A 19,076-nucleotide genomic window follows, 5' to 3' on the forward strand; every position below is an offset into this window, starting at 1 on the left:
ATACAGCTTGTGTACAAATTCCAATCAGAAAGTATGAGGGGACAATCAACCTGCAAAGGATATCATTTTTAAACAAAGATTTCATGATCTAAACATGAAATATTTGCACACAATCAACTGTGTTAATTTCTGTTACATAAGAAAAACATTTTTTAATTATCAAAATATAATAAGAATGAAATCTTTTATGATCACTCGTGTCATGCTAACCACTCGGTCAACCAGGCTGGCTGAGTGGTTAGCATATCTGCTCTCCGGCCAAAAGGCTGCGGGTTCGAATCCCGCCGTGGGCATGGATGTTTGTGCTTGTCTGTGGAAATACTAGTGGTGGTTGGCGGTAGATGGTGTTGGTGTAGTTGCAGTCAGTTGGTGGATTGAGTGGTTGAAACAGAGCTTGTAGGGAAGGTGCCCTCCCTCGATGAATCTCTGGACTCCCTGGAGGTGTCAAATAATAATAATAACCTTTTATAAAACATTTGATTGGCTACTAGTTTTACCAGAAGGGAGAAGAATAAAGATAGTGCATGCAATTATTTTATTTTCAAACTTGGGTGCATTCGTTATAGAGGAGTTGAAACAATAATTCCAAATAATCTATACACTGCCGAATAGACTAATTTTTGTTAGGTTACTGTATGAGTTTGTTGCTTAATATGTTTCAAAAAAAATAATTTTTTTTTTTGACAAAAGAAAAAATGTAAACAAGAAGAACAAGGGACTCGCAAATTTGAGAAAAATTTAACAAAGGGCTCGCGTGAGCCCCTTATAGCCCACCACTGCTTACAACCCCTGTTTGGCCCGACCCTAGCTTGCTCATCCTGAAGTTTTCCTTCACCAATTTTTCTTTGCTGCTTCTCATATAAACTGGCATAAATCTTATTTGGAATACTAATTTAGGGAAAATTTCCCTGTAATTCTCATGTTCAGTTTTATTTATCTTTTTATAGATAGGTACTATGAGAGTTCTGTTTTGGTCATCAAAAATCTGAACTTCTTGCCTTCTGAATTATGTAGAAAGCATAGTCATTTACTCTGCATATCAGGTTTTTCATGTTTTTAATCTTTTTCTATCCTAAGTATTGATGTTTACTCCTGATTGTATTATTCTTGAATATGTTCTACCACTGCTCTGCTTGTTTCATTTAACAATCCTTTCAAGGTAATCCAGACATTCAGAATATCCCTATCTTCGGTTTTTATGTCTTTTTTATCATCTCTGAAAACAGTACTTTAATAGTATGTTTTCTCCATTTCTAAGCTTTTCGATGTCCTCCTTAACATTTTTCCACATTCCTGATATTTATCTTCTGTATTCTTACCAAATTCTTCCTGTCACTTTGCTTTCCTACATTTTTCTCTATATTTTCTCAGAGTTCATGTTGACTGACTTCCTAGGTGCATTTGATATGCTTTCTTCTTTTTGAGGACTGCTTGAATTCAAGTTTACCCCAAAGTTTGATTTTTCTATCCTTGCAATATAACTTCACCACTCCATACATGTCTTCATGTCTCCATAGCTGAATGACTCAGTATTTTCTTCAAATTTTGCCACTGATTCTCCAAGGTTTGGTTCCTCTTTTCAAATTCTTTCAATTTTTTCTTGAGAAATATTTGTATATTCAAGGCTACGGTTTACCTCTGAAAATTGTTTGACTTTGATTCTTTTTAAAACCTTCTTACACATGTTTTCTTTTCAATATGATATTCATTTTTATCTTACTCAAAACTTACATAGAACACACTGAGACTTCTGACCTAATCTCCAATACCACCCTTCTTATGGTACTACCCATTAAGTATATTCACTTTAGATACCGCATGAATGAGCATGGGCTGGAAATTTAGAACTTAGTTCACCACTTTACACGGTATGGGCTTAAACCAAAAAATGATGGTATAACATGATGAAATATCAGACAGCTAGAACTGTCTGATATTTCATCTACTAGAGCAAACTCAACCTCACTGGTAATAAAGACAGGCACAGTGACTGTAAGAATCAAAGAAAAGAAGCATACCTGGCAGAAGAATTAGAGCAGTACCACATCAACATAACTGGTGTTGCCAAGATGAAGAAGACTAAAACAAAACATGAGATTCTACTAATCATGTAACTAGTAGCAACAGCACTGAACAGTAAACACAAAGATAAACTTCTTGAATGGTAGGCACTTTCAAGCAGAGTGATGTGGCATTTCAAAATGAAGAAATTGCATAATAAGAATTCTTTGTGCCTATGGTCACAGAAGGGTCTGCTAAGGAAGAAGCAGAGGAATTTTTTGAGTCATTAGAAAAGGCAGCTGACATAAAGATAAAAAGGAAAAGCTGGTTTTTGGAGTTCTTAACAGTACAGAAGGATCTGAATACTAGGCATATAGAAATACTTTAAGAAATTTTTAAGAAAAGGACAAAGTTCATAATAATGGTAAAAAGCTGCTGGATTTCTGTCGAATATGGACTAGCCATTGCTAACACCATGTTCTTCTGACAGTGATAATGTCAGAAGTGTAAATGGTGATAATTTCCTATTTCAGATCTCATGTTTATTGTTGACAGTGATATCTTCTCTCTGTGTGAATTTGTGCACATCTTTCTGTCAGAAGAACATGGTGTTAGCAATGGCTAGTCCATATTCGACAAAAATCCAGCAGCTTTTTACCATTATTATGAACTTTGTCCTTTTCTTAAAAATTTCTTAAAGTATTTTTATATGCCTGGTATTCAGATCCTTCTGTACTGTTAAGAACTCCAAAAACCAGCTTTTCCTTTTTATCTTTATGTCAGCTGCCTTTTCTAATGACTCAAAAAATTCCTCTGCTTCTTCCTTAGCAGACCCTTCTGTGTGACCATAGGCACAATGAATTCTTATTATGCAATTTCTTCATTTTGAAATGCCACATCACTCTGCTTGCAAGTGCCTACCATTCAAGAAGTTTATCTTTGTGTTTACTGTTCAGTGCTGTTGCTACTAGTTACATGATTAGTAGAATCTCATGTTTTGTTTTAGTCTTCTTCATCTTGGCAACACCAGTTATGTCGACGTGGTACTGCTCTAATTCTTCTGCCAGGTATGCTTCTTTTCTTTGATTCTTACAGTCACTGTGCCTGTCTTTATTACCAGTGAGGTTGAGTTTGCTCTAGTAGATGAAATATCAGACAGTTCTAGCTGTCTGATATTTCATCATGTTATACCATCATTTTTTGGTTTAAGCCCATACCGTGTACAGTTGGTGAACTAAGTTCTAAATTTCCAGCCCATGCTCATTCATGCAGTATCTAAAGTGAATATACTTAATGAGTAGTACCATAAGAAGGTTGATATTGGAGATTAGGTCAGAAGTCTCAGTGTTTTCTACCCTTAGGGCTTGTAGAGGTCTTGCATTTATCTAGCTTAGGCCCCTAAGTGACCCCATTACTGTCCTTTTGTTTAAAAAAAAAAGCAAAGAGATAAAAATGAATTTATCTGATAACATTACTTTTGTCTGCAGGCCATTTATATATCTTCAGGCATCATTCTGTTTATATTTTGTTACTGTTAGATGTATGATCATAACTGTGATAGAGGCATGAATATGATAAGTGATAAAGGTGTGATCACTCTCACAGGTATGATTAGTTGACTAATTGACTTATGTCTGTATTCTGAACCACTACAATCAGTTAATAATTTCCTTCATCTGTTAATACTCACTAAACAGTCCATTTTATGCTTATAGAAAGAACTGAGTGAACATTAATTAGGACTTTCTTTCAATAGTGAGTACCATTCTGCCATTCCATTTGCCCTCAGTACTTTTTTTTTGATGTTGAACCCATTAGTATCATGTATGGATATACTTGCTTGTTTGTACTTTAAATTTTGTAATTCAAAATTTGGGGCAATTGAGATAGCTGCAACCATTTTTGAAAATCAGATATTTACAGTTTTTTTTTTCCATCAGAAATTTAACTTAATTAAAATCATTATTATATAATTTACTTATTATTTAGAGAAATCCATAATACTACATTTGTTCTGTATGCTTATGACATGATTTTGCAATACTCTGAACAAACATGTGATGTAGAATTTTAAAAATTTTAATTTGTACCTGCATAAAATGATGTAATATGTAATATTGTATCACTTTATGCAGGGAATATAAATTACATATAATGTATATTGCTATTACAAAGCACATGCAAGAAGATTGACCAGTATGGCGATCCCTTCTCATAGTCTGATTTTAAGAGGCAAAATGAGATATTATGAGAGGAAAGTATCAGTCCAAATGAAATCCCAAAGAATTCTTTCAGCACATAATGAATAAAAGAAAGAGTGATTATGGAGGCGTAACTTTAATGAACTGTGATAGTAAGAGATGACAGAAGCAGAAGATATAATTGAATTACTGAGTGATCAATTTGCAAATGTCTGTTATCCAGGTGGAGATGGTGCACTCATAACAGGGACTGATATGAGAATAGAGGTAGATGAACTAGAGGTATTTAGGATATTAAGCAATCTCAGCATGAAAACAACATGGGACTGGATGAGATATCAGCTCAGCAGGAAAGAACAAAAGAAATGACAATGCCCCTAACCAGTATATTTAAATTTCAGCATTGGCATAATCCTTAAGGAATAAAAATAGGACTAGATAGTTCCATTACATAAAGTGTGGCACAGGACAAGTAGCAAATTACATACTTTTTAGTATGTCAGGGATGGTAATAGTTACTGTATTGGAAAAGTTGGTCAAAGGCAGAATTCTGGAATGGGTGGACAGCAGTATGATACTCTAATGGAGAATAGCATGGCTTTACGAAGAGAAGGTTTTATCTTAGTATTTTACTCACTTTCTCTGATAAAGATGACAGTTGAAATCGGAGAAATGGCTACACCATGTTATTGCTAGACTTTATAACAGGTTACGGTAACAGGATTCCATTGTAACTGCATGGAATCCTGTTACATAACTTGGAGCAAATGATTATAGACATGAAGTTGGTGATGTGAATAAGAGGGAGGACTGATAGACATCAGAGAGTAGGATATGGCATTAAATTAAAGAGAAGGCAGCTGATCAGTTGTGCCACAGGGCTTTGTACTTGGGCCACTGTTGTTCAGTTTTCACATTAATGATATTGGAAATGATTTGAGAGGTAAAATCTAGCTGTTTGCAAATGATGTCAAACCGGCAATAGAAGAAAATATGAAAGAGCTCGCTTTGGACAAAGAATGGCGGAAGACTCTTATCTATGTAGAATTCAACCCATCTTGAGGATGAAAGAGAAGAATACACAAAGATCGTGGGATAATTTGAATTGACTTACAGTGTGAGAAAAAGATTATGGTTGCTGGTTTAACGTGCTAAATTGTAAGGGTATGCATTTTGTATAAAGATATTGCAAATTGCATATTATATTAATGGAATTGTACTGCAAGAAATTAAGGCTAAAGATTTGGGGATGATTGTAGGAAAAAAGTTGAAGTTCAGAAGATATGTCACAAATATGGATAAAATAAATCCAAGAATCACTTGGTTGTTAAGGAACACACCAAGCCAAAATTAGGAGAGTATTATCTCTCCTAGTATAAGTCTCAACATAACCACATTTGAACTGTTGTGCTCAGAACTGGTCACCTGAGTTTTTTGGGGATGCAGAAGTGGTGAAGAGGATTCAGCAGTAAGTGGTCAGAATGATGAATGGTTTGTGGAGTGGTCCCTACAAGGACAGACTGAAGATCTGTGGGTTACAGAGTATAGTTATAGGCAGAAAAGAGAGGATACAATAGAAACATAAATTGTTAAAAAGTTTTATTGAGTAGATGCTAAAGAATTTTTTAGTATATAACTAGACAGGAGAATACAAGGGGTCATCCTTAGAGGTTATATAAGGGTGTGGTTAGCAAAGACCTGGAACTAGATTTTGTGTGTGTGTGTGTGGAGAGTAGTAAATGAGCAGAGTAGACAAAGCAGTCATGAGTGATTTATCATGACTCTCCTTAAAAGAGTTTAAGGAAAGGTATGATATGTTGTGGTGAGCAGAGACTTCTCATGATGGGTCTGTTTCTTAACTCCATGGAGATCATTCCTGTGTAATAATGATAATTGTGTATGATCTATTTGCAAGGAAAAAAAAAATTCCATGCTCTTGAATTTCTCTTGTTGATTACTTACAATTTCTATGCATTATCTCGTTATTTTGGTGACACAATTCAGCTGCTAACTTGTTGTATACTTATTACAGTTTAAAGAACTGCCATTGCTCAGTCAGTATATTGAAGCCCTTTGGTTGGAAAGAGCTCAGTTCGAATCCTGTCTAGGATTCAAACTCAGTTCTTTTCAAATGAAGGTGAGTTAGCCAGTCCTGTGTGAAGGTGAATGTATTTTTCCTCCGAAACTCAGGTTTTTTCATCCTGCAGCCAGTAAAACATACGTAGTTTATAGACAAAAATACATTACAGCCAGCAGTAATATATTTGTGCCAAATGCCCATGTGGGAATTCCAGCCGTTATATCATCTTATGCCAAATAAATAAATAAAGGTTAAATATGTTGGCCTAGTGGTTAGTTTATCTGTTTTCTGACCAGCTGCAGAGATTTGAATCCCACTATGGGCATGGATGTTTGTAGTTGTTTTTTTTAGGTAGGAGATGAATATCATCATCCATTTTCAGACTATCGACCCACTTATTGGGTTCAACCCAGCTGAAGTGGGTTGAAAAAAGTTCCATGTTTGGTCTCTAGAGTAGAGTTTCTGGATTATGTAGAAAATAAATAAGAATATTGAATGAGTAAAGAAATAAAATGAGAACACAGAAAATATATATAAAGTCAATAAAAATAGATAAACTTGGAAATAGGAAAGCATGATACAAAAAGACAAAAAGAAATTCTTAGCTCACCTATGGTACTAATGTACTATATGTTTACAACCTTTCATGATGGCTGAAAGTCTCATAAATCGCACCACACACACACACGCGTGCGCGTATAGTGTATGCATATATTTATTTTATTATTTAATTTTTTTTTTTTTTTTTTTTTTCAGAACCTTTAAACATTATCGAACATCCCAAAGCAGATGTAGAGGTGTCAGTTGCATCTCAGTTAGTTTTGACATGCCATGCTAAGGGATATCCAAAGCCATCTTATCAGTGGTTTAAAGAAGATGAAGAACTCATTACTCAGCAAGATTCAGATTTGGTGATTCGCCCAGTTAGGTACAGATAATATCTTACTACAAAATGTTTTATATTGCCTTTGGTTGCATTTTATTTTGTATGATGCTAAACATAATTGGTAAAAATAAGAATTCAGTAGGGATAAAACGAAAAAAATTTGAAAAAATGTTGAAAGATCATGTTAGCAAACATAGCTGATATTATCTGCAAGGATAGGAAAATTAAGAACTTAATAGACTCATGAAGATAGAAATAGCTTCAGAAAAGATGAAATCATCATACAGTTTCTGTTATGTAAATTAGCATGTGTTCATAAAGTACATAGAAAAAAATATGGAATATGTATGAAAGTAGTAAGCAAAATTTTTGGGAAAGAAATGGATAAAATCTTGAGTATCTCAGTGTTCTATGTAGTGTGGGAAAAACTTAGAAATGGAAGAAAGATTACCAAAAAAAGTCAAAAGATATTGATACAATGTAATATGTGTCATTTTTCATTATATTATTTTGTTTCCTGATGGCTATCATCAAAGAGTGTATTGGATGCCTTGATCACACTACATAAATTATGTTTACACTATTATTAATTTTCTGTTTACAATTTTTTTCTTATCGGCTTTAAACTGTTATTTAACAAGTCTGTAATATTGTCGTATCTTACATTTGGTCTTCTAAAACTGTTTCTTAAACTCTATCCACGAAACTCTAGGGTTCTGCAAAACTCAGAGGTTCTCCAGAGCATCATCATAGTTTATTCACAATATGATACAATGTGAAAAGGGAAAAGAGATTTACTCCAGAGCATACAAACATTTATAATTTATATTAAGTGTAGTTTCTTATAAAAAAAAAATAAATAAAAAAAAAAGACTTCAGTGAATGGAAAAATTTTTATTCAATTGAATTTAAAAGTCAGTTTAATTTAATAGTTGCACATAATGGGAGATGGTAGCACTTGTCAGCTACCTCTCTTCACCGGATGCTATATATAATTAGTAATAGTCTTGGGCTAGCTATCTCTGTCTACAATTGGATTTTTATGATTTTTATAAAAATTTTCATTAGGACTACACAAAAATGAAAAATTTTTATGTAAAGTTCTGCATTCTTAAAAATGTGAAGAAACACTATTCTGAAGCATTGCTAAATACATCAGAAAAAGTCTCTGGACTCCATCTCCATGGAGTCCAGAGACTTTTTCTGTCTTCTGTCTTATTTCTACTAATATCCTTAAGCCACTGTCTTCCAAAGCTTTCCTCCAATGTGCAATTCCTTCTTCTGCTTGCTCAGACTTTGTGCAAATCACCACATCATCAGCAAACATTATTGTCCAGGGTGATTCAGTTCTTACTGTTTCTGCCAACACATCCAAGAGCATGACAAATAAGAAGGGGCTCAAAGCTGATCTTTGATGAACCCACCACTTTTACTGGGAATGCTTCAGTAGTTCCTGCTCCACTGCTCATCCTTGTTTTGCTACCATCATACATGTCTTGTACGAGATGTACATACTTTCTGGGATCATTTTCCTCCTCATGGTTCTCCATATCTCTTTTTTGGGGATTCTATCAAATGTTGAAAGTGAAGGCCAGAAAGAGTTCTGTGTTACTCTCCCAACATCTTTCTGTGAGCTGTCTTAGAGTGAAGATCTCATGTTCCCTGGTCCAGCATAAACCCAAATTGCATTTTGCTAATTGACACCGTCTTACAGTCTCTTCTCAGTTATCCTTTCCTGTATCCTCATAATGTGAGTCCTGAGTTTAATTCTTCTGTAGTTACTACAGGACGGAGGATATCACCTTTGTTCGTGGAATCCAATATACTCTCTCTCTCTCTCCATTCCTTCATCATTTTCTATTTCAGTGATTCTGTTAAAGGCATCCATTAATAGAGTTATCTCCAATTCATCTGGACATTTCCATACTTCTACAAGGATGTTATCAAATCCAACTGCCTTCCCATTTTTCATCCTTCTCAGTGTCCCCCTTTCACTTCCATTCTTGTTATGTTAGGAATTGGCCCATCACCGGATCTCTTTCATCATTTTGTATACTCCTATTTAATTATATATATATAAATAATTATATATAAAGTTATAATTATAATATTAATATTATAATTAGTTATTATAATTATAATAATATTAATATTAGAATACTAATTATAATATAATTATATATATAAAATTAATAAAAATGGAAACAAAAATCTTTAGCCCACCTATGCTGTAAATGTGCTATAGGTTTACAATAACTTTCATTTGGTGGGAGCCACATAAAAAAAAAAGTTCTAGATGATTTTTCCATTTCTCTTCTGTTTGTTTTCCTGATATTCTATTCATCTAGAAGAGTGAGCTGGTATTATTGTTTGTTTGTTTCATCCTTAATTTCATTTCTACCCTTTTTATTTATTTTTATTTGTAGGCTCCTTTGCTTTTCTTCTGCCTCGTGGAGTTTATTTATGCTAAATTTGGTGTAATGTTCTTGTATTCTAAATGAGCATGTCCTGAATCTTTTAACTCTCTTCTTTAACATAGCAGTTTGTCAGTTTCTTGGCTGAGGTGCTCCCTGTGATTTTTTTTTTTGTCGTTAATTCCACCTGTGTTTTACACTGCTTTATTTGTTGGTTGAATTTGGTCATATCTTTATTATCTAATGTCTTCTTCCAAGCTCTAATCAGTCTGCTTTGCTAATTTATCAAACTGTTCCCTGTTCAATATGTTTGAGTTATTTGTGGTTTGATATTGCTCGTATTTTTGCTTCCTGTCCCTTGTCTATATGAAGAATAACCCTTAATGGTCTGTAATCCAAGTGTATGTCACTGCACATTTTTCAAGTTCCAGCATTTTTATGAGTCTTTTGTAGTTTATCATAATGTAGTCAGTTTCATTTCTTGTTACTTCATGTTCATCTTCTTCCAGAGTGCTTTTTAAAGAAAATATTCATTATATGAAGCCTCTCTGTTTCAGCAAACTCTGCCAGATGCTCTTCTCTTTCATTTCTATCATCTATTCCCCATGGGCCAAAATATTTCTCTCCAGGCTGGCCTTTACCAATTTTGGCATTGAAATCTGCACATATGCTTCTGTCTTTTAAGCTATTTTCTGTTTGCTTGTAGAAATATTCTATTGTTTCATTGTCACCTGTGGAAGTTGGTGCATGTAGATTATTATTTTTAATATTTCTCTTTGGCCCACTTGAACGATCTGTTTTCATACTCTTTCTGATAAAATGTTACAAGATAAGACATTTTTGGTCCAACTATGAATTCACTCTGCCAACATTGTTTCCTGGATGCAATTCATCCAGGAAGATCTGGTAATTCTTCCATTTTACAGTCAAGGTAGCTCATTGTTTTTGTTTCACATATTATTAGAAAATCAATTTTTGGCTTATGGCTATCTTTCAGAAGAAAGTGTACTTGCAAGTCCTTTACCAGAGTTCTTGTGTTATTCCAAGTCACAAGGTCAAATATTTTCGTGGTGGCCTACTATCTTCTGCGAGATTCTTAACATTCCTTACGCTCAAAGAGTCAAAACTGCTATGTTGGTTTGTCTTACAAGAGCTTTGCAGGCCTGTAAGAAGGCCAATGCTTCTGAGGAGTTATCATCTTTGCGTCAATAATATCTCACTTCTGACCAAATTCTTGGAGAAGACTAACCTTCACTTTGAGGCCGTGAATGCTGTCCTGTCCTAATAGCATAGTGCTAGAGTGCTACCTTTATCTAGCCCTCCAGTACTCATCTGCTCACCAACCAAACTTTCCAGTGGGGTCTGACCCAACCTTCCATTCGGTTACTTGGCTTAACAGGGTCTAACTTCTTGTAGGTGAGTTTGGAGTTGGGATGGAAAAGGCTAAATGATTTGCCAGTAATGCAAAGTTAAAAAGGGTGATAAGGGGCATTTTTATACAGAATCCTTGCAGGCTGATCAAAACAAACTGCACTAATACTGAATGTCACTTCAGTATTAGTGCAGGGTTATGCATTTTGAACTGAGAATATTGCAGGTAGAGTATTATTTTTATGATAATTTGCTACAAGTGGTCAATGAAGCCAGAGACTTATGATTAATGGTAGACAGAGAGTTAAAGTTTAGGGACTACATTACTAATCTTGCTGTCACATTAGATTACTGCAGTGTCAAAGAGAATTCCACCCTGTAGGAATAAAGAAGTTATTCTCCTACTTCATAAACCTTTGATAAGATCACATGATGACATCTAAACTACTGTACTCAGATACGGTCACCCAGGTTCCATGGAGATGGAAAGATATTAAAAGAGATTCACTGAAGTAACCAAGATGACACAGTAGACCTGAATTAAGGAGGAGAGCTGTGATTGCAAATGATTCAATGCTGTTTAGAAAAAGTGGATTTTGGATGTGTGGAGTGAGTTTGATTTAGAAAATATTTGTATAAGAGAGATGGTACTCTTGAATGGATTTAGTATCAGGAGCCTGGAGAAATTATTAATTAGGTTGAAACCTAATGCAGAGAGTCAGGGAAAATAGATCAGCATGGGAGGAACAACACTGAGAATGTGTAAGTTCAGCTATGGTATGCAAAAGTGACAATCATATGAATGTCATTGAACATGGTTGTGAATCTGAGGGTGGAAATTTATGCTTTGGGTTCAGACTTTTTCTGTGTCTATGGACAAAAAAGACAAAGTTGCTCAGCTGGGTCAAGCAGACTAGACATAAGTATATGAAAAAGCTAGGAGGTGACTTGTTATGTCTATACACAAATGTAAGAACCATCAGAAACAAAGGGGTAGTGTTCATTGCCTTCATAAATATGTTTTGGCCTAAGATTATTGGCATTGGTGAAACCTAGCTATCAGAGTCAGGTATAGTAACTGGAATAGAGTGTGTAAAGAAGGGTAGTATTTTTAAGAAGGACAAAATAGATAGAAGAGGGGAGGATACTACTAATGATATTGCATTATTCATGTCCAGTTAGGGTAGAAACTCATAAAATTATATATTGTTCATAAAGTTGGATTTCTATTCATTTTTTTTTAAAATCTAGTTTAGTGTATCTTGCTATTCTTAAAAATTTCATTTCTGCTGATATTATTCTTTGTTGGTCTATTCAAACCTTTTCAATTTTATTAAAAAATTAATAATTAAATAAAGTTTTAAATTGAATGTATGTGTATATATTGATTTATATATCCTGCAGTCATCAGAATGTAACTGAAATTAAATATTCAAATATTTCTTTTACCTGTACTTAGCATAAAGGATGCAGGCAGATACATCTGTCGTATTTTAAATTGGAACCGCATAACTGGAGAACCTTATGTACTTTTTTCAGACTGGGCAAATGTCAGAATTTTACCTCGTGCCTCAAGTAAGTAATTAGAATTAAGAATACAAATAGAACAGTAATACAATGAAATATAATAATAATAAATAAATACATCAGATTAATTCTTAATACAGTTAAGAATGAATCAGTTCTGCTCTGCTTGATCTGTATAACTATATATTGATAAATACAGTGATATCTCAAATATCATTATCAGACCTCCATGGAGTCAAGACACTCATTGTGGGAGATCTCACTTTCACACACACACACATAGCTCATCCCTTGACTTAAATGCATTACAACCACCCACCACTCTCCATGCAATAATGTACTCCTAACCCCAACTCCCCACTCACACCTTCCTTATACAGTTTTCAGGGGTGGCCTGTTATTTTCCCTCTGTCTCTTGATATTATATGAAAAATCTCATCCACATCAATCTGTTAATTACCCCTTACCTGAAGGCTCAAGACTCCTGACCCCAAATTCATTCAAATGCCAGCCAACCATTTTATATAAATCCTTCCTTCCATCAAACTAACTCCATACTATTTCTCATGCACAATCTGAACATTGACTCATTCACAATCATAGCTCTCTGCATCAGCTTGCCTCTATTGTACCATAGCAACAGACTCGCAGCTTTTACTATCTCACTCTTCTTTTTCCTCTGCCCCAGCAACTCTTTCCTATCTTCTTGCATACCAACTTATCACTTGCTAAATCATTTGTACAAGTCAAAATAAACATCTCTTTCACTTTCATCTCCACATCCTTATAGCATCACTAACATCCTTAACCTTGTCACCAGGAAAACACTTCCCTCAAGCACTCCTCTTATCAATGAATCACCTTGCGAAATCTGATTCTTATTCTAATGCTTTCATTCTTTCAAACTCTGATTTCTTTCTCTTTGCATTTCTCCCCTTCTGTGTCATACCATCCACCAAGCATTTCTTCAACCACTCAATCTCATTTTGTTTTCTGTGGAGAACTGTACATAAGTATGCTATCTTTTCCATTACCATCTGATCATTCTCTTCATTTTGCACCATTTCATTCTTGCTGTCACTCATACCACATATAATATCATTCTCTCCATTCACGATTGCATTTTCATGCATTTCTTCTTTCAACCTTATTGCTTTCATTCTTCATACTCCTCTTCCCCTTCTGGCATTGCTCTCGAAATACTTAAGACAAACCCCACTCACCAGTTTTATTCTCCTTCCATAAATCTTTCATTCTACAAAGTGCCTACAGTTTGCACATACACACTACAGCAAACAAAATTACACATGTTGAAATTGCCCATCATTTTTTACACATCAGTGCCATGACATGAGCACAGCGTACAGTAAAACAAAAAAAACTTTAAAAACCACACAATTAAATAAACAAATACTCATAAAAATAATATTCAGAACCCATGAATCAGCTATCGCTAAATACTTTCAGAAAGAAATTAACTTTTGGCACCAAAAGTACATATCCAGATCATCACATTTATGGATAACTGTAGCATTAACTAGTGCAGCATTTCTTAAACGTTTCCTACGACGAAACACTTCACAAATCCTGAAATTTTAATGGAACATCTGTGTTAGAGTCGAGTATCATTGGTCTCATATTCAATGTAAAGCTAAGCACACACTATCGCCGCAGCAGGCTATATCGCATCACAAAAATGCAACAGCACACAATACAGGCATGTCAGGCCCCAGTGCATTGCATTGACCTTTCTTGTGACTGCACATTCCTAGAATAGATACCTCCGTACTTCACTTGCACGACTGAGTCAAGGTCGGTGCACGCTGGCCTTAATAGCACAATCCGCATGCAAAGTGAGGAGTGCCTGATTTTCAAACATGTTTGAACTTGTCTCAGCAATTTAACCATTCTAGCCTCATATTAATTTTGATAATTTTTCACGGAACACTTATTCACTTTCCGCAGAACACCAGTGTTCCACGGAGCATTGTTTGGGAAATGCTGAACTAGTGTATTACTTTTCACTTCATTAAGAACTATCCTTTTTTTAACAACTTAAAAAGAATAGTGCAAATTAGCCTGTTGCCTACCTCAGTGTTGAACATGGTATTGTCACTAAACATAATAATCTTAGTATCTAATGTAATAGTTTTACGAGTCTTTTTTTTTTTTTTTTTTTACTGGAAACAATAGTACCCTTATTTTGATTTTTATCTGCTATTATTATTAACAATAATAAAATAAAATAATACTAATGAGCCATTTATAATGCACAGCGAAATATTGAAACACACAGAGAAAGATGCAGTGAGAAACGAAATAATAAACAAATTGAATCAACAAAATCTGTGCATCTGGTGATTCACACAACATCATGATGCTGAAATCTTCATATAAATGGGTGTTGGTCATAATTGAAAATCATCATATGAGTGGATTGATTGCCTTAAAGCAAAACATAATTCAAGCAGGTTGTCTTAAATGCATGCCTTCTGACTTTAAAAAAGAATGATATGGTATGACAGTACAAATAAACTGAAGATAAGGATAATTACTGAAGAGGCCTGAAAAATATTAAATGAAATAAGCTGACAGCACCATGGTGCTAGAAAATATCACTGCCTCCAATTTCTGCTTCAGTAACAGGAATCCAGCTGATTTCTTTTTTCTCCAATAGCAGAAATCTGAAATATAGGAAGGCAGCTGAAGTAGATGCAATTGAACAGAAATTCTCTGAATTAAAGGTTAAATTGCAGGTCGTTAGTGTAGAGGTCTCATAGTGCAATCTATTAAAAGGGAAAGGCAAGCAATAGTGTGCCTACCCCCACCCTTTATTTTAAATATATAATGCTGTGTCATTCAGTCATTTTATTTATCTAAATTTTGTGATTTTCTTGTATTTCAAAATTATTTTAATTTTAGTGTTAGCTTTAATTGCTCATTTTATTTTATAACCACCCTTATCTTGACACTTTGGCTTATGGCTCAGCTCTGTAAATAGGATTAACTTTCTGTGTTCTAGCATCACCTTATGATTATGCTGATGCACTGATGATTGCTGATTAATTTCTAGCTGAAATATTTGCAATAATAAAAATTATTATTGTATATTCTTGTGAATGGTGCAGTATGATAAGATTTCATGCCACCTGAGGTATTTCCCAATTAAACAAGGCCCATGATGTTTTCGTCAGGGAAACAAGGCAACTAGTGAAAAGTCAGCTACTGGAACAAATTGAACTCAACATCTAGAAGAAGAAGAAGAAGAACAAATCCATTCTCAGAAGAAAGGAACCATTGCAATAAAGAATATCAATGAAAAGGAAATTGAACTTGCAGAAGAATGGGGGAAAAGTACCACGACGACATAATTGACACTACTAAGACAAAGACACCAAAAACAGGTGAGATCTTACTAAAAAAGTATAGGTTGCTGAATTAAGGCAATAACAATCAAGGAAAGAAAGAAAGGAGTAGCAGTTACATAAAACACCAAACATGAAGATAAACTTCTAGATTGAAAAGCAGTTTCAAGTAATGTGGGAAAACTTCAAAATGGAGAGATGGACAGTGGAACTCATTTGTGCCTATGGTCCCACAGAAGGTTCTCCTAAGGAAAAAATGGAACAATTTTTTAGTCATTAGAGCTGGAAGCTAACATAAAGAAAATGGAAAACGTGGTCCTCGTTGGGGATCTAAATAGCAGAGTAAGAAATAAATCCCACCAGGCATGTAGAAATGTTTTGGAAAAATTTGCAGAAAAGGACAAGGCTAATAAAAATGGTAAGCATCTGCTGGATTTCTGCTCAGGATATGACTAGTCATCTAACACCATGTTCCAACATAAAGATGTGCAAAAATTCACGTGGAGAGAAGACACAAGAAATAAGTCTGATTAACTGTCTCATTATGGATGGTAATATCTTCATGCCAGTCCAGGATACAAGAGTGTACAGAGGATTTGAAACTGAAAGTTACCATCACATAGTTCTAAGGTGGATAAAAATGAATATGACATTGAAAAAGAATAGTATGTAAGAAAGTTTTAAAAATAATTAAAGTTGAGCAGCTTTTACTCACCACAAATATTATTGAAGAAAAAATGAAACAGTCCGAAACCAAGAACTAAACCTTGAAGTCTCAGTGTCAAGCTCGGAAGAAAACTAATTTATTCAGGGAGGCATCTGATGAAGTTGTCTGCAAGATAGAAAAATAAGAATATCATGGTAGACACAGGAGGTTAATGAAGCAGCACTGGAAAAGAAAGGAGCATACCAAAAGTTCCTAGCAATTAAGTCGACAGATGCTCTAAAAGAATACAAAGAAAAATGTAAGAGGTTGAAGCCATGTGTAAAAGTAGTAGTAAACAACAGTCATGGGAAGACTGGTAAGAATATAGCAGATAAATATCAGGAAGGTAGTAAAATGTGCTGGATGCTATTGAGAAAACCTTAGAAATGGAGGAAAGAGTACTGTAAAAGGAATCAAAGATGATAACAGTGACACGAAAACTGAAGATAAGGATATCCTAAATGTCTGGAGTAATTACTTTGAAAGACTGTTAAACAAAACTAGCAGCGATAGAACAGCAGTAGAAAATTTTGATAGGAATGCAAACAGTATTACATTTCAATACTTGAGTTGGGAAAAGCCATTAAAAACTTGAAATGTGGGTAGCAGCTGGAATAGATATTTGATCATCAATGCTGAAATGTGGAGGTATAAAAGTTTTGCAGTGGCTAAGCTGCATAATTCAGAAACCCTGGTGAGGAGGAATTCCAGAAGATTGGAGTAGAGCTCTTATAGTTCTCATCTATAAAAAAAGGAATAAAACAGAATGTTAGAAAATTACAGAGGAATTTCTCTGCTGAGTGTTCCAGTTAAGATGTGTGCAAACATACTTGAGAAGAGGCTGACAAAAATTATGGAAGAGAAACTTGGAATAAGAACAAGCTGGGTTCAGGTCAAATGGTGAATGTCAAAATCAAATTTTTACTTTATGACAGATAATTCAAAAATAATGGGATTACGACCTGTACTTTAGTTTTGTAGATCTGGAAAAGGGAAATGCTTATCAAATCACCACAGTTATGGGGAAATGGAATATTACACAGAGCAATCTTATTCTTCTTCATGTAACTTCCTCAGTGAGAGGGTGCAACACCATGTCCTTCCAGTTCTCTCTGTTGGTGGCTTTCCTTTTTGTTTCTGCATAGTCTGTCCTGTCCATAATCTTATATCTTCGAGCCATGTCCTTTGTTTTTTGCCTCTTGATCCTTTTCCCATAATTTTTCCTTCTAAAACTGTTAGTATCCTCTGTCCTGCTGAACCTCTCAGTACATGTCCTGCCAATCTCATCTTTCTCTGGATCATTTCCTGTAATAAAGATCTCTGTGTTTTCATTCTCAGTAGGACATCTGTATTTGTCACATGTTCTGTCAATGGGATTTTCAGAGCTCTCCTATAGCACAACATTTCAAAAGCCATTATCTGTTGCCTTACTCTCTTCTTGAATATACAGGTCTCACTTCCATATGTGAAAATTGGCCACACTAATGTTCTTATCATTCTTTTCTTTGTCTCGATACTCACAGAACTTCTGAGCAGATCTTTATTTTTCCAGAATTCATCTTTAGCTATGGCTGTTCTTATTTTTATTTCTTTTCTTGCTTTCCATCTGCGGTAAAGTAGGTGCCTAAATATTTTTATTCTGTTGTATGTTCTATATTTAAGTTGCAAATCATCAGTTAGAATGGAAGGTGATTTGATGTAAAATCAGGAGTAAGACAAGGATGCACGTTATCTCCACTATAATTCATCTATATGGATTGCATTATAAAAGAAAGTGGCATTAAACCAGATATTTGAATCAGTGATGTCAAACTCACATTCTGTCCCATTAACTATATCATCTTCTGTTAGTATTGTTTCACTAATGTCAATAACCTTCGGCCAGGATTAACTAACCAGTGCCAAAAAAGCCATAGCATCTGCTCTGCTCCTCATAGTTTTTCCCAAATTTTCATCATTGGTAAACAACTGCACATCTCTGATTAAGCCTCTCTCAATATCATTAGCATACAAGTTAAACAATAATGATAAGACAGATCCTTGCATTACCTTGGTCTTTTAGGATACCACTTTCCATACACATTTGCTGATACGTGTCTGACAGCTGATTTCCTATCCAACTCACTGGTCTCTTATCCAATCCCATCCATTTCAGTTTAGTGAAATGGATTGTCATGTGAAAATCTGTCCAAAGCCTATGAATAATCCAAGTATATCGCCATATATATATATATATGCATCTTCCTTATGTAATGGATTCGTAACTTTGTTATAGTACATATACAGATTTATTAAAACAAGAATTCCACTTGACAAACCCCTATACACCGTCATAGAGAATAATGCTATTATCAACCCATTTCTAAATCCTAGCCTGTGCCAAACACCACCATCTTAACAACTCCAGACACACAGATTGGCCTATAATCTGTATCCTGACTTATACTCCCCCCCACTTCTCTTTTAAAATAAAAAATTATTTTTAAGTGGAACAGTTTTTCTCACTTTCTATTTTTTTTGGGGGG

General features: G+C 34.7%; 1 protein-coding gene across 2 annotated transcripts in view; it reads left to right on the forward strand.

Annotated features, from left to right (window-relative positions):
* The window catches only part of LOC150092985 (mucosa-associated lymphoid tissue lymphoma translocation protein 1-like), a 228,003-nt gene that overhangs the window by 35,372 nt on the left and 173,555 nt on the right, over positions 1-19,076 (forward strand). For both annotated transcript variants that reach the window (XM_090413823.1, XM_090413824.1), the window contains exons 4-5: positions 7,039-7,210; positions 12,413-12,528. In XM_090413823.1, the coding sequence (XP_090269949.1) occupies positions 7,039-7,210; positions 12,413-12,528 (288 nt within the window). The remainder of the gene's footprint in view (positions 1-7,038; positions 7,211-12,412; positions 12,529-19,076) is intronic.

Source organism: Typopeltis vanoorti, chromosome 24, assembly GCF_054136105.1.
Source record: "Typopeltis vanoorti isolate ZY-2024b chromosome 24, IOZ_Tvanoo_1.0, whole genome shotgun sequence".
Taxonomy (NCBI): Eukaryota; Metazoa; Arthropoda; class Arachnida; order Uropygi; family Thelyphonidae; genus Typopeltis; species Typopeltis vanoorti.